The sequence below is a fragment of the Phoca vitulina genome, unplaced genomic scaffold (genome assembly GCF_004348235.1).
Source record: "Phoca vitulina isolate PV1807 unplaced genomic scaffold, GSC_HSeal_1.0 scaffold64, whole genome shotgun sequence".
NCBI lineage: Eukaryota > Metazoa > Chordata > Mammalia > Carnivora > Phocidae > Phoca > Phoca vitulina.
Genome location: NW_022589767.1, coordinates 3,556,527 through 3,570,988, shown reverse-complemented (window position 1 = coordinate 3,570,988; position 14,462 = coordinate 3,556,527). Strand labels below are relative to the sequence as shown.

The 14,462-nt window shown below is 43.8% G+C and overlaps 3 protein-coding genes across 3 annotated transcripts in view; 2 read left to right on the top strand and 1 right to left on the bottom strand.

The window, feature by feature from the left end:
* Positions 1-6,649: 6,649 nt before the first annotated feature.
* On the bottom strand, positions 6,650-7,354 carry LOC116624138 (histone H2A.J). Its single transcript, XM_032391782.1, has one exon. It carries the CDS (start codon positions 7,208-7,210, stop codon positions 6,821-6,823), a length of 390 nt encoding a protein of 129 aa, XP_032247673.1. The 5' UTR covers positions 7,211-7,354; the 3' UTR covers positions 6,650-6,820.
* Positions 7,355-10,310: 2,956 nt separating this feature from the next.
* Positions 10,311-10,686, top strand: LOC116624117 (histone H4). The gene has a single exon (XM_032391754.1). It carries the CDS (start codon positions 10,318-10,320, stop codon positions 10,627-10,629), a length of 312 nt encoding a protein of 103 aa, XP_032247645.1. The 5' UTR covers positions 10,311-10,317; the 3' UTR covers positions 10,630-10,686.
* A 465-nt stretch (positions 10,687-11,151) lies between these two features.
* GUCY2C (guanylate cyclase 2C) overlaps positions 11,152-14,462 on the top strand; it is a 121,172-nt gene continuing 117,861 nt past the window's right edge. Inside the window, exon 1 of the mRNA XM_032391787.1 lies at positions 11,152-11,374. The gene's annotated coding sequence lies outside the window, so the exon portion shown is untranslated. The remainder of the gene's footprint in view (positions 11,375-14,462) is intronic.

Sequence of the window (14,462 nt, the reverse complement as noted above, 5' to 3'; positions counted from 1 at the left end):
AGCCAGATTCACCAATTACAGCTATAGCCTCACTTCATTCTTTACACCTTATTATATGTATTAAGCTACCAAATCATAGACTTACCCCTACCCACAGCAGCATGCAATCATAGGCAATGCCCCTAACACAAACCGAACAAAACCGAAAATCTAGAATAAATCTTTTCTAACATCTTCTTAGTGAGACACCCACATTGCCCCACAGTGTGTGTCTTCCATGCTGCAAAGAGCAAAACCCCAATTTGTTCAACTATGGGTGTATCCCTCGTGGTGTTTGCTGGAGGGCACAGACAAAAATATAGATTCAGCTGAAGCTCCCATTGCTTGGACCAGGACTCTCAACTCAGTAAGACTGCACACATCTGAGACCACTTGTGATTCTCTCTGGATAAGGTGCCACCTGCTCAGGGCTGGGAGGTCAGTTCATGCTGAACTGAGTCCCTATATTTTGTTGAAGCTTCAGTGTTGAGTTAATTTTGTTTCCCCTGGAAGAAGAGCTCTTGGAATTTTTTTTTTTTTTTTGATTGTCTGATCACATTAGTATTCTTTGATGAAATTGTTTTCAGTCTTCTATTCTCTGCTTTCGTTGCTTGTTAGCTTGCTTGATATTTCGTGTTGTCCTAAGAGGCAAGGTCCATAGGGAGAGAGTGGACAGAAGTCTGACTAGTCTGTTTTCGAGCTAACCTCCCGAGGACTGAGGCATTCAGGGCTCTTCAGACCAGCGATCCTAGGGCAAACTTGGCTTTGGGTCGCCATTTCTCAATCAGAGAAAGAGTTCTGCCTCACTCTTGTCTTTGTGTCCCTGAGGACTGGTCCATTTAGTTGTCTGTCTGGACCTATGATTGGGGATGACTAGCCCCTGGCCAAGTTATGGGGATCAGAAATTACCCATTTTTATAAACCAGATTATTTTTCCTAGCCTTCACAATCTCAAACTGTACCTCTTCCAGGCCAACCACTTGCTTCCTTCACGTGTTCTCATTTTCACAGGAATTTGTACACCTCTCTCCCTAATAAACAATTTCACCAGGGGTGTTTTAGAGTTGCAGTTGCTACATGGGCTTTCGACACGAACAAGATAGTTCATTGAGAAGTACTTTAAAAGAGAAAGCAAATAAACCCTCATGAGCAGACTGGTTGGTCTGATTTGTCTTTAAAAAATAGATAACTGAATACAGGGCTTATCCCTCCTTCACTTCCATAAATTAGAGTCAAGGAGTATTGGCTTTTTAACTTCATGGCTTGATAAAATTATCAAGGACCCATGTTACTATCCAAAAGTGCTGCCATTCTCTTTTCTGTATGTGTATGTTAAAATCTGTTTTCAACACCTAAACTTTCTTTCCTCTCCTTATAGAGAAAACAAAATAAAGCTTTACAGTGGTGATTTCATATCTGCCTAAAGCCAGCTGGCTCCCTTTCTTCTTTTTTTCTTTTTCCTTTTTTTTTTTTTTTTTTTTGGCTTTTTTGTTTGTTTTTTTCTGTTCCTCTTAGGTCCACTTCCCTCCCTTAGGAAACTAAACATTAGCTAATTAAAAAAATTTTTTGATTTGTTTGGGTCAAATTTCTCTTGTTTTAAACATTTGAAAATACCTACATTATACTAACTCAAAAAGATATATGCACCCCTATGTTCATTGCAGTATTATTTCCAATAGCTGAGATGTGAAAAAAATTTAAGTGTCCATCAATAGATGAATGAATAAAGAAAATGTGGTACACACACACACACAACTATTATTCAGTCATAAAAAAGAATGACATCTTACCATTTTTGACAACATGGATGGACCTAGAGGGTACTATGATAAGTCATATGTCAGAGAAAGACAAATACTGTATGATCTCATGTATATATGGAACTAAAAAAAAAAACACACCAAGTTCCTAGATACAGACCACAGATTGGTGGTAGGCAGAGCTGGGGATGCATTGGGAGGGTTGGGCAAAATGGGTAAAGAGAGTCAAAGGTACAGACTTCTAGTTATAAAATAATGAAGTCATGGGGATGTAATGTACAGCATGGTGACTATCATTAATAATACTGTATTGCATATTTGAAAGTACTAAGAGAGTAAATCTCGAAAGTTCTCATCACAAGAAAAAAAATGGAACTATGAATGGTGATAGATGTTAACTAGACTTACCATGGTGATCATTTTGAAAAATACACAAATATCGAATCATTATGTTATATACCTGAAAATGTTGTCAATTATACCTCAATAAAAATCACTATAACTTTCTACAGATAATACTTATAAGCAATATACCTTTCCTTAAGAAAGTAAATTAATTAATTAATTAACTACATTGGTTTTCTGAGTTAATAAGTCACCACTGTTTCTATAACTTCTTTAAAATTAAAACTTACTTAAAACTTCAATTAAAATTAAAACATGTAAAAAAACTATTCAACTAAATGGAATGATAATAAAGGACATATTTTTAAAGGGTTCTTTACCAACATTGTTCTCAGCTTTTTAAAAAAAAATGCTCTTGTTGTCACCATATAGACCCCGAGCTTCTGCATGTGCCACATGAAAACGCAAAGGGTAAAAAAGCATATCCATTCCAACTCCATTAGTAAGCTGAGCCAGCCTGTCAGCATTTCCTGGATAGGAGAATGTAATAACTTTCAAAGAACACTTTCTAATTATACGGCAAAATACAAGCAAATTAGGGGGTGTCCAGGAGTGCAGGGATCCAAACCGTGAGAAATCTCCATCCTTTGACAGAGTCTCTCTCCTTGGGCCACGTACTCCCTCCATGTCCTCAGTGGCTCCCATTCCTCTGTCAGTCCATCAGATCTCATGGATCCCCACATCCCCTGTTCAGCTGGGCTGTTTTCTATACATCCGCTTACACATCTATACATATATTCTGTGTATGTATATTCCCTCTGGATGCCGACTTTTAGTTATGACTCCCCAACGGCCTTATCCCCTAGATTCTCTCACATCCAACTGCAGCCACTGTCCTTTGACTCCTGTGCCTTGGTGCATGCTGCCTCTCTGTCCAGAACACTCTAGCATGTTAGGCTAACTCGCACACCTAGACCTATCTCAGGTGCCATTCCCCACCAGGCTGAGTGATACAGGTGCTTCCATTCCCTGTTACTGTAACACCCTGGGCATCTCCCTTTCTTTACATGTACCCTGCTATACTGTAATCACCTTTTTGTTATAATCACTTTTCTGAACAGCTGGGTATCAATCATAGGTTTCACACATAATATATACTCAATAAATTGTTGAATCAAAAGGTTCCGTGTATGGGTGTACGTAAGCCATTAATTCCAAACTAGGTCGTCTTTAGGGAGGGGGGAAATGCAAATTAAGGTTTTAACCTGAACGGTTAACAAGCTTTAACCATTTATTACTCTCTTTCCTGTTACAGATTGGTTGTGGATGTCCTGTAATTAGTAAAACAGCCATTAAACTTGTTTTTATGGTTTGCTATCAGAAAAATCACAGGACTGCTAGAATGCCATGTTTTTCTATTTTAGTAGGTCCCAGAATTGTTGCAACCCACTGTAAATCCAGTTGCACATAAAAATAAGAATAATTACTATTCGTGGAACATGTTTCTACATGGGGAACTCTAGTGCCCTCATTCACAGTAACTCAATGAATCCTCTGCAAAATCCACTGATGTAAACTCTACTATTATGCCCACTTAATAAATAAAATTGAGGTTTAAGGAAATTGAGTAACATTTCCAAAATCATCTAACTAGTAAGGAGCAGAGTGGCTTTGAACTTGAGTGTTGTTCCAGAGAGCTGGAGTCCTTAGACACCATGGTATATGACATTCCAGGGCCATTTGTGAAGAGTTTGCATATCGTAGGCCAGGCATCACCAATTATAGGGCCAGACTAAACCTTTCGGTTCCAGGCAGACAAAACTAAACAGACCAGTTCTCAGAGACACGAAGATGAGACTGGCCCCACAGGAAAAACAAAGCACAAATCCTGCCCAAGTCACAGCCTGCCACACGAATGGCTTATCTTGGCAGGAAAGAGTATGTGTGTCTATAAATACAACTATGGATTATAAATGTATTAAAAAAAAACCAGAATTCAGGTCCCACCCAGTTCTGTCCTAAGTCTTCTTTGTGGTCTTGTGCTTGAAGAAATATTGTCCTTTTAAATTAACAATCATATCTTGGCAAGAACTATTTGTTCAAGGATCACAGGCTGAATTGATTTTGCAGGAGGTATGCATCTTTAACTGCCAATAAATTATTCAGGTTTTTAAAAAAAACCCTCAAAAACAGAAATGGTGAAAGACCTGTGGAAACTTGTGGCAGGGGGAGGATTTGAGAGGAAACAGAATCCCTGGGGCAGTGGAGGTGGTGTGGGTAAGGGGGCAGTCATTGTACTTTCTATCATGTCTGTCTTGCTCCTCGGGTAACAGGCTTAGACAGACAACTCTGAATCTTCAGAGAGAAAGGAAAAATGCCTTTTTCTTATAAATGTCTTAGTGATCCTTGTTCTTATTTTGTTACTATTTTAGTAATAATCTTTCAGGTGCCTCAAATCTTTTAGGAAACTAAGACTTAAATGTTAAAACCAGCATTGGATATCTACATATTATATATATATATACATTTTTTTTCTCCACTGCGCACCATGTCCCCAAAGTGATAATATGGAGAACTGTCTTAACGATTGAGCATTAAAAACAAAACAAGGGACGCCTGGGTGGCTCAGTCGGTTAAGCGTCTGCCTTCGGCTCAGGTCATGATCCCAGGGTCCTGGGATCGAGTCCCGCATCGGGCTCCCTGCTCCGTGGGGAGCCTGCTTCTCCCTCTGCCTCTGTCTCTCTCTCTCTCTGTCTCTCATGAATAAATAAATTAAAAAATCTTTAAAAATAAAAATAAAAACAAAACAAAATCCTATTAATTACAGTGACCTATACCTTAACCTATAAGAGTAAGCCCATATCTTGTAGGAAATGGAGCTTCTTTTAATTTATTCAGCACCTAATATATGCCTAATGTGTATATAAATGAACAGTCTCAGTCCTCAAAATTGGCATTAGGACTGTTTAACATATGAAGAAGCCTTCCGTATGGAAGGTGGGAGTGCAATAAATAGCTGTGGACATCTTGGCACCTGTTGCCCATGGTAGCCTTGGGGTCTATTCTCCTCAGGAATTTGGGGGCAATAATCTGCCTCCTAACAGAGGTACGTGTAGCCTGATCTTTGTACACCTCAAAAAGATGACCACGTGGGGAAGTAATCCCAACATTCATTCACTGCATAAGCAGCAGGGAGACACAAGTATTGATGGAAGCTGAAGGTGAATCCTTTCTCCGATATTAACTTATTTGTTCATTGTTCTGTCATCAGGTACCAAGAAAAAGAAGTGAGCTCCAAGAGAGTGGAAATCTAGTTGGCCTTATTCACAGCGGTACTCCCATCATCTGGTATTGAGCATGGCATACTGAAGAGCTCAATAAATACTGGGGAAGAAATAAAGAAAGTCCGCTTGGGAAAATGGGCCACCCACTACTAAGGATGAAGAAATACCATAATGTTTTTTCAGGAAGACTTCAACTCTGACTCATAGGAAAGATGACACCAAAGATGTGAAATCTGAACTGGGATCTGTGCTGTGGGCCCTGTGGGCCAGGATGAAGCTTGTAGAAAAGGGTGAAATGGAAGGGTCAATTAAGGACAGAATAAGATGGCTATTTAACTTTTAAATGTGGATTCCGGATCTGAAATGTGTAACTTCCGGCACTTAAGTCATTTATCCTTACATTTTCTCACATTTCATGTTTATGAAAGCAGTGCTGTACAATCAAGCAATGCTACCCCCACAGTACTGTTGGAATGAGGTCATTACTCCAGGCTAACGCGGGAATGAACATGAGACTTCAAGCAGATTATTTGTTGTTAGGAAGCAAAATCAAACTGATTACATTTCCAAAGGAGTATAATATGATGGAGACAAGACCATCATGAAAAAATCTCTTAAAAGCTCCTAAGCATAAGTAATGTATGACTAAAGACACTGCACTGTTATGCAACATGAGTGTCGGGGGGAACATATTTACTTATGACTCATGCTTCTATATTACACATATTACTGGATGTTCCCTTCATTTTAAAGAAATGGGAACATAAATGTGTATATAGAAATATCTGATATCCAAAACATGAAAACACAACAGCTATTAGGCTACGAAAAATCTGTTGGGCACTGTGTCATCAGAACACTCTTCCAAGACGGAAAGTTACTCCCATACTTTTTGAAAAGTATGGCCAGAGAGCCACCTTCCTGCGCGACACCAGCTAGCCCCCACTGCGTCTTCAGAACTGGGTCCCCATGAACAGCCCAGACAAGACAGGAGTGAAGGCCCTGAGAATGACAGGTAAAAATAATCCCCCTGACGCCCCCGCACCCTAGTCTGCTTCTCTTTTGCATTAAGGCGAGTAGGGAGAGATCCCAGTTCTGCCCACCTCCAGCCAGTGGGTCCTTCATGGTCTCCCTTGACCGCCCACAAAACACCTCGAGGGTGCGGACCAAAGTAGTCCACAAAGCGGCAGAAACCAACCCCCCAGTACCTGCTCCAGAGGTCTCCTGGCTGCCCCCCGGGTCATCCGGAAGGTCCCCGAGACTACATAGCTCTCTCGACCACACGATTTTCACCGACTTTATTGGCCCCGGACTCGGCGGGCCCCTCGCCACCCACCTCCCCACTAGATCGCGGCAGACTTCCATGACATCGAGTATATTGAAAAATACTGCGGGGTGGCTATGGAAAGAGCCTTTGCTGGGGAAGCCAGCTCCCCTGTGGTGGCGTCAGGGTCACTTGCTCTTCGCCTTCTGACTCTCCGTCTTCTTGGGCAACAGCACGGCCTGGATGTTGGGCAGGACGCCGCCCTGAGCAATGGTGACTTTCCCCAGCAGCTTGTTTAGCTCCTCGTCGTTGCGGATGGCGAGTTGCAGGTGGCGAGGGATTATCCTGGTCTTCTTGTTGTCACGAGCCGCATTGCCAGCCAACTCCAGGATCTCTGCCGTCAGGTACTCCAACACCGCAGCCAGGTACACCGGCGCCCCAGCGCCTACTCGCTCCGCGTAGTTACCTTTGCGCAGCAGTCTGTGGACTCGGCCCACCGGGAACTGCAGGCCCGCGCGGGAAGACCGAGACTTGGCCTTGGCCCGCACTTTGCCGCCCTGCTTTCCGCGACCAGACATGTTTACCTCTCGCCTAAAACTCCTGCGAGAGGAAAAACACAGCGACACGGTTCTCAGTAGGTGAATGTAATTTACCAACACCGGAACTGCCTCTATCACTTTGCTGACACTAGGCAGCGCCTTCCCATTGGGCGCAGCAACATCTTCGGCTCTATTGACCAATGACAGGCAGGCTCTGCTCCCAACCAGAGCTGCTGGCAGAGGGACCGCCTTCTCCAGCTCTGTCCAGTCAAAAGAGCAAACTCCTAGCCCTCATTTACATAGCCTCTCATATGAATACCCAGGACCGGACCGTTCCGCATTTGGGGCCTCCGTTGAATTTTTTGGGCTCTGAGATTTCAACGTCCAAGTTCGCTCCTGGGACAAGAACGTCTTAAGAATTAAGGAACCACGGTTAGAAACTGAAAAATCCGGAAGAGCTACCCATGCAAGTACAAAAACACTCAAGCAAGAAACGCCTCAAGCAATTGAGGTCGCAAGATGAGCCCTCCGGTGCTGCGTCCCACGGTGCTGTGCCCCCTAGGTGGATTTTCTCACGTTATATAGCATCCTTAGCCAGCTTAGCTGACTCCAGACACCGCGCTTGTAAGCAACAGTACCCCTCTACCTGCCGTTTCTTTAAACAAGCGCCTGTCTCCTGCAAACCCAGATGCGACTGCTGCTACCCAGCAGTGTGGGGAGCTGGCTCCAAAAGATGCCTCGCACTGAACTGGCCATCTGAACTTTCTTAACCAGACCAGGTGACACTGGACTCCCCGAGCAGTTCTGCCGTTCACAGGTTGCCAATCTTAGCTTCTAGGGACTGCGAAACTAGTGCTACACTAGATGTGAATGCTTTCTTCACAGACTGCAGAACAAGCTCGCTTAGCCAAAACTTAACATCTCCTGTCTTTTGAGATTATGAGCCTGAAAAGAGTCTCTGGATTCCAGGGAGAGGCTGCAAGATCAGTCTCTGAGGCACGGAGTCTTGGTCTTGGCTTACTCCTTAGTGGTCACCGCGCTGCTGATCATGTTCTCCATGGCGACTCTGAGCCCGGAGGTAAATAAGGTCGCGTAAGACATTGTGATGGCACTTGGCTGTCCCTTTTTCCAGCCCTCTACTGCACATGCGATGCTCAGAGGTCATGAAAAGACTAAAGAAGAACGGGAGCAACTGTCCTTACCCAAATTGCAGAGCCATAGCATTTGGAACAAAATAAGTTTTTTTTATTATAAATTATTTTTTACTAATTCATTGATGTAATTTCAGTTACCTCAACATTTCCCATAATTATACAATTACTCTGCTATGTGTTGTAAACACATTAAAATAAGCGACATTTTATGGAGATTATAGTAACCATTTTAAAAGTAAAATTTACCCTCCCACCATCCTAATAAAGATTTGATTTCTGAAATCATTTTCAGCGATTTCTGTACATGTCCTTATTGCCTAGAACACTGATTAACCTATATATAGTAGGAACTCAATAAATGTCTTTGGAGTTGAGAAGCAGCATATTGTCATGATTAAGTCAGTCATCCTGGAGCCAGACTGCCTTGGTTCAAATCCTGGCTCTACCACTTACCGGTTGACTTGGGTAAGCTCTGCGCCTATCCCAAAGTGTTATTTTGAAGATTAAATACATTAGTAAGCATCCAATAACTGCTAGATGAGTTAAATAAATGGACATACAAGTTTCTGATGCAGTTATTAACATGTTCCTGATATGAGTTTTGCAAATTTTGCTTAAATTTTTGCCTATATCAAGGGAAATTTTTAACAATTATTGTTATTATTTTGAACACTTTTTCCTTTTATTCTTGTAAGCAAGAATGATTTCTAACTTGAAAAATTTGTTCTAACCTCGATTTTTTAGTGTTAGTAAATATAATCAACCAATTTACCATTATAAGAATCCCAATCTCTTCCAGATCTGATAGACTTTCTTCTTCCCTGTGAGTCAAAGATGAAAATCATGTAGTAAAATATGACTATTCAGGATTTTTTGCAGCCATACAAACAGTATTGTGAGGGATCTTTTATTTTAAGAGTCACTTATTTTAGAGAGAGAGTGGAGGAGCAGGGAGGGGGGTGGAAAGGGACAAGTGAGTGGAGGAGCAGGGAGGGAGGTGGAGAGGGACAAACGGACTCCCGGCTGGGGTGGTGGGGGGCACGCTGGGTCTCAATCTTATGACCCTGAGATCATGACCTACCTGAAATCAAGAGTGCCCCTTAACCCTTAACCCTTCTGAGCGACACAGGCGCCCCTCTGAGGGCTCTTTTAATTTATCTTTAACAATAAAAAGTACTTTCTGTGTTATGCAGATGGGTAAGGATGGGTAAGTTATAAGCATTCAGACACATACAAATATTTACTACAAAGCTTTTCCTGGAAAAGCTTATCTTTCAAGACTCGGGACAGGGAGCACAATTTACTAAAATATTCCTTCCTCCAGATGTTAAATGCTTGACAAAGAGTTATGAATCATCCTCTAAATACCGCTACCTTTTATTGCAGTAAACCCTTTTGGGAAGACAGAGTCCTGTATCCTAGAGCGGTGACGTTACTGAAAGTTTCATATTTGTTCAGGGATTCTCTTAAGAAAGGATTGAGAGCCTCCTGATGGGCGATTTGCAGTAGAAATCACTCTTTAAAGCTACCGTCGTGGCATCATTATTTTTAAGAACTTTGAATTTGTAAGTGGGAGATGTGAGAACCTCGGGTTTGTTAATGGACGCATTCCTTTTGAAAAATAATTAGAATTCGCGCGCGAGAGATGGGAGTCGGGGAGAGATGGGAAGGAGGGAGGGGAGGGAGGAAACGAGCGCCAAAAGGATCTGGTCTATTTTTATTTAAGCGTTGAGAAAAAGCAGTATAAATTCCATTGACTCTTTCCTCAGTTTTATGGCAAAAATAAAAGTTTTCCCAAGAAATCAAACAACAAATACCAGTCTTGTTCTGCTTACGGCTCCTTCACTCATTATTAGAGGAAAGACAAAAATCACCTGGGGCCTAGAGCTCCGCCCACTTTCTTGAGGTTTTCAAACAGGTCCGCTACCAGGAAATATAAGCCCTGGTCTACGCTTCCACGACCATTGGCTGCTGGCTCTCTGGGTCGGGAGGATGTCTGGTCGCGGGAAGGGCGGTAAGGGGCTGGGGAAGGGAGGCGCCAAGCGCCACCGGAAGGTCCTCCGGGACAACATCCAGGGCATTACAAAGCCCGCCATCCGCCGGCTCGCCCGCCGAGGTGGTGTCAAGCGCATTTCTGGGCTCATCTATGAGGAGACCCGGGGAGTGCTGAAAGTCTTTCTGGAGAACGTGATCCGCGATGCGGTGACTTACACGGAGCACGCCAAGCGCAAAACGGTCACCGCCATGGACGTGGTGTACGCGCTGAAACGCCAGGGCCGCACCTTGTATGGCTTCGGCGGCTGAGCAGTCTCTGCGGCTTCTCTTCAAATCCCTAAAAGGCCCTTTTAAGGGCCCTCAGAACGTCAGGAAAAGAGCCAACACTTTATTTACTGTGTGAATGTGGGACCTAGGTGTGTCAGATGAAGCCCTGCCTTGTGCCGTGGAAGTTCCTACCCTGGCGGGTGGCTCCGGGCTGCAGACGGCGGGCTTGGGGCTTAGGAGGGAGAGATATGACCCGTAGGGCTCGCAATGGGGATCCAGCGCCGCTCCCCTGGGACGTAGTCCGGAGAGCGCGGTGCCAGGTAGGGACCTCGCTATAATGTGCACATGCAGACTGGGATCCTGTCTAGAATTTGGGTCCCACTTGGGGTAAGGAGGTATCCACGCATAAGTAGCGCATGGTTTTTAAGCAGCGGAGGCCTCTGTCCCTGAGCCTATATAGAGAAGCTTCTATGCAAATTAGGGTTAGCTGATGCTGCCTCCGATTGGATCGGAGCGTCGCGCGACAGAGGGGGCGGCTCCTCGCCGTAGACCCGCCCCCTCAGAACGCGGGAGTGGGATGGCGCGAAAGTGCCAAGTGCTGTCCTGGTGTGGCGCTCCGGAGTGCTGCCGAGTGAATATTTTATTTCTTTGCTGACGTTTGAGCAGGAGGTGACCAAGTTCAGACGCCGAATGAAGGCGGCAAAGCGCGGGCGAAATCGAAGGCGGGGCCTAGCTCGCGGCCGCTGCTCTACCGGGGACGCGCTGCACTGTTAGCGGCAAGGAGCGGGTGAGCGTCCCGGCCCGAGTACCCGGCGGCGGTGCTCGAACCCCTGACCACGCAGATGCAGGAGTTAGCCCGCAGTGCGGCCAGGGGCGCGGGGCAGCATCCTGCTGCTGCTCGGGAGGCAGTGTCGTGTGACCCGGTCGCAGCCGGGAGATAAGCCCTAGCTTTCGAGTAAAGGCCCTTTTCTGAGCTGCCCGTGGGGTTGGCTGTAGGAGGGAGATGAGTGGAGGACCGCGTTCTAATAAATTCGGCGCAAATGGTGTGGGCGAGATAGCTGTGTAGTCGCGGGTCCCCTTGCTCAGTGATTCCGCGCTGCCGCCTAGAAACCCGGAGCAAGCGGCGGCCATTTGGGGCGCTTTGCAGAGGCGGCTGTAGGGGCCGAACACGGGGAGACCCACCGCGGGGCGGGCCGGCAGGGGCCGCTAGTGGGGCGAGGCGAGAACCGAGCTCAGTTTGGAACATTTCTAGTATTCCCTCAGCGGAGGCTGGCATTATACCGTTTACTGGGGGCTCAGGCACTTTGGAACACTGTGTGTTCCATTACTGCTTCTGATTCTCCAGCGAATCTATGAAGTATTTGTTATTATTATTTTACAGATGAGGAAACTGATAATGGGGGGCGTGTGTGTAAGAACTGGAGGCTGGATTTGATCCCAACTCTGTTGGATCCCGCACCCTTTGTCCTTAACCGTTATATGACACTGCTTCTGCCATGGAGGCCTCTTGGCCCTATTTGCTGATATTTCACTTCTAAGTACTTTCCCCTATTCCATAAAGACTGAAGTGTGTTCTTTATTCTGGTATTAATTAAATGTCTAGGGCACTGAGACAGTCCCAGAAGCTCAGCTTTCTTTCATCCAAGTGAAAAAACAGTTACTTAAAAGAAGCTGCAAACTCTGGCACACTTTTATGCCTCTCTGTTGGTTGAGTGTGAATGAGTGAATTTGAGTAGATGGATGGATGGATATTGTACCTATTAAATCTCCAATTTAACATGAATCAAATCATTAAGGGGGCACCTGGGTGGCTCAATGGGTTAAGCGTCTGCCTTCGGCTCGGGTTATGATCTGGGGGTCCTGGGATTGAGCCCCCCCATCCAGCTCCTGGCTCAGCGGGGAGTCTGCTTCTCCCTTTCCCTCTGTCCCTCCTCCCCGCTCGCTCGCTTGTGTTCTCTTTCTGTCTCTCTCAAATAAATAAAATCTTTAAAAAAAAATTGAGGATGAAGATTAAGACGCCAGTGGAGCATGGAAATAAGTATTTCTATGGCAATTTAATGTATCTATTCCTTAAGTATTTAACTTATTACGCATTGGTTGTTTTATTTATTTATTTGTTTATTTATTTATTTATTTATTTATTTTTGCTGTATTTTTGGTGATGGCCTCAATTCTTCCTAGTTGCATAATACAATTTATATCCTCCCTTGTAACATAGCTATTTTTATGTTTTATGCTCCTTATAAAATATAACCAAATTATTTGAGCACAGGAAATCTTTATATTTGTCTGTGTAAGTCCCATGGTAGTAGTACCCAGTCCTAAAGTAATCATGTTTTCCAAACCTAAACTGGGTCACATGATTGATAACACAATAAAGTATCTGAAAGTGGAACTGAGATTTTCTGAAGTTGACTAATAAAATGCCTTACTACAAATGTTTGTTAAAGAAAGAACTTAAATCTTCTCTGTAATGCCTCTCTTTTAACAATGTGAACAGAATGTTTTTGAAATTAGCAAAGTCATCCTCTTCTGATTTTTGAACATTTAATGCCTCATTTGTTCCAACTACTGTTAACTTTTGAAGATTCAGAGATAAATAAGCACAGTCCCTGCTATCAAGAAGCTTCTGTTTTCAAAGTAGAGAGGGTGGAGAAAGTCATCTGCATCACTGTACACATGTGGTTTACTAGAGTGCTATGAATTAAGTGCTGTTGGTGTACAGGACAAATTTTGTCAGATTTGGGTTATCTTCAAAGATCAGATGGTATTTGTTCTGAGCTGAAGGTCCATTGGAGAAGGGGAAAGCCACACCACGCTTAGGGAACAAACATCATGAACAAATGCCACAGTAGTTTCCAGACATGGTGTACTGGGGACCTCCTAATGTTGGGTATTTAATTTGTCCTGTGGTCCAAGAATAATGAAATAGACTAGGTTAACAGATGGATAAAAACTGAAACCAGGTCCAAACCAATACAAAAGTGGACAGAAGACAGTGGAGCAAAATGGCTAACAAGTACAGTAAGAAATATTCAGCTTGATTAGTCAGGGAACTGCAAACCAAGACCACAATGAAATATAATCTTGCACTCACTAGATTGGTGAAAACTTAAAAGTGACAATAGCAATGCTGCACAAAATGTCTTCTGTTGCTAGTAAGAATACACATTCAACTATTTCTGAAACAAAAAGGTTGTCATTATCTTGTAAACTTAAAGATAGATTCACATGTATGCTGTCCCAGCAGTTCCACTCCTGGGTGTTTACCTAAGGGAGATTATTGCACGCATGTATCAGGACACATGTTCACTAAAGTTTACCTTAGAACTGGTCAAAGTAGCTGGGCAGCTGGGCAGCTCAGATGGTTAAGCATCTTCCTTCAGCTCAGGTCATGATCTCCAGGTCCTGGGATCGAGCCCCACATCGGTCTTCCGGCTCAGCGGGTGGTCTGTTTCTCCCTCTCCCTCTGCCTCTCCCCTTCCCCGCTACGCATTCTCTGTCTTTCTCTCAAAATGAATAAATGAAGTCTTAAAAAAAAAAAGAAAATAAGAACTGTCCAAAGTAGCAAAAACAAAGAAGCCAAATGCATGTTGACAAGAGAGTGGATGAATAAATGGTGAAAATAGAATTTGGCAATCAGAATGAACTGATAAATACAATATGAGCTCAGGGTGGTCTACATCCAGTGTTTTGTTCTGCTGATACACATGGAAACTTGAGTCTTCATTTGGCAGATTTTTATTCTGAAATAATACATGGTTGATTATCATCTGTGGGAGTCCTGAGGAACTAATGGAGCATACTGCCCTCCAAGAAAAACTGGCATTTGCTTCACCTTTGGGCCGGATGCTTCTATGAATTTCTGACCCCTT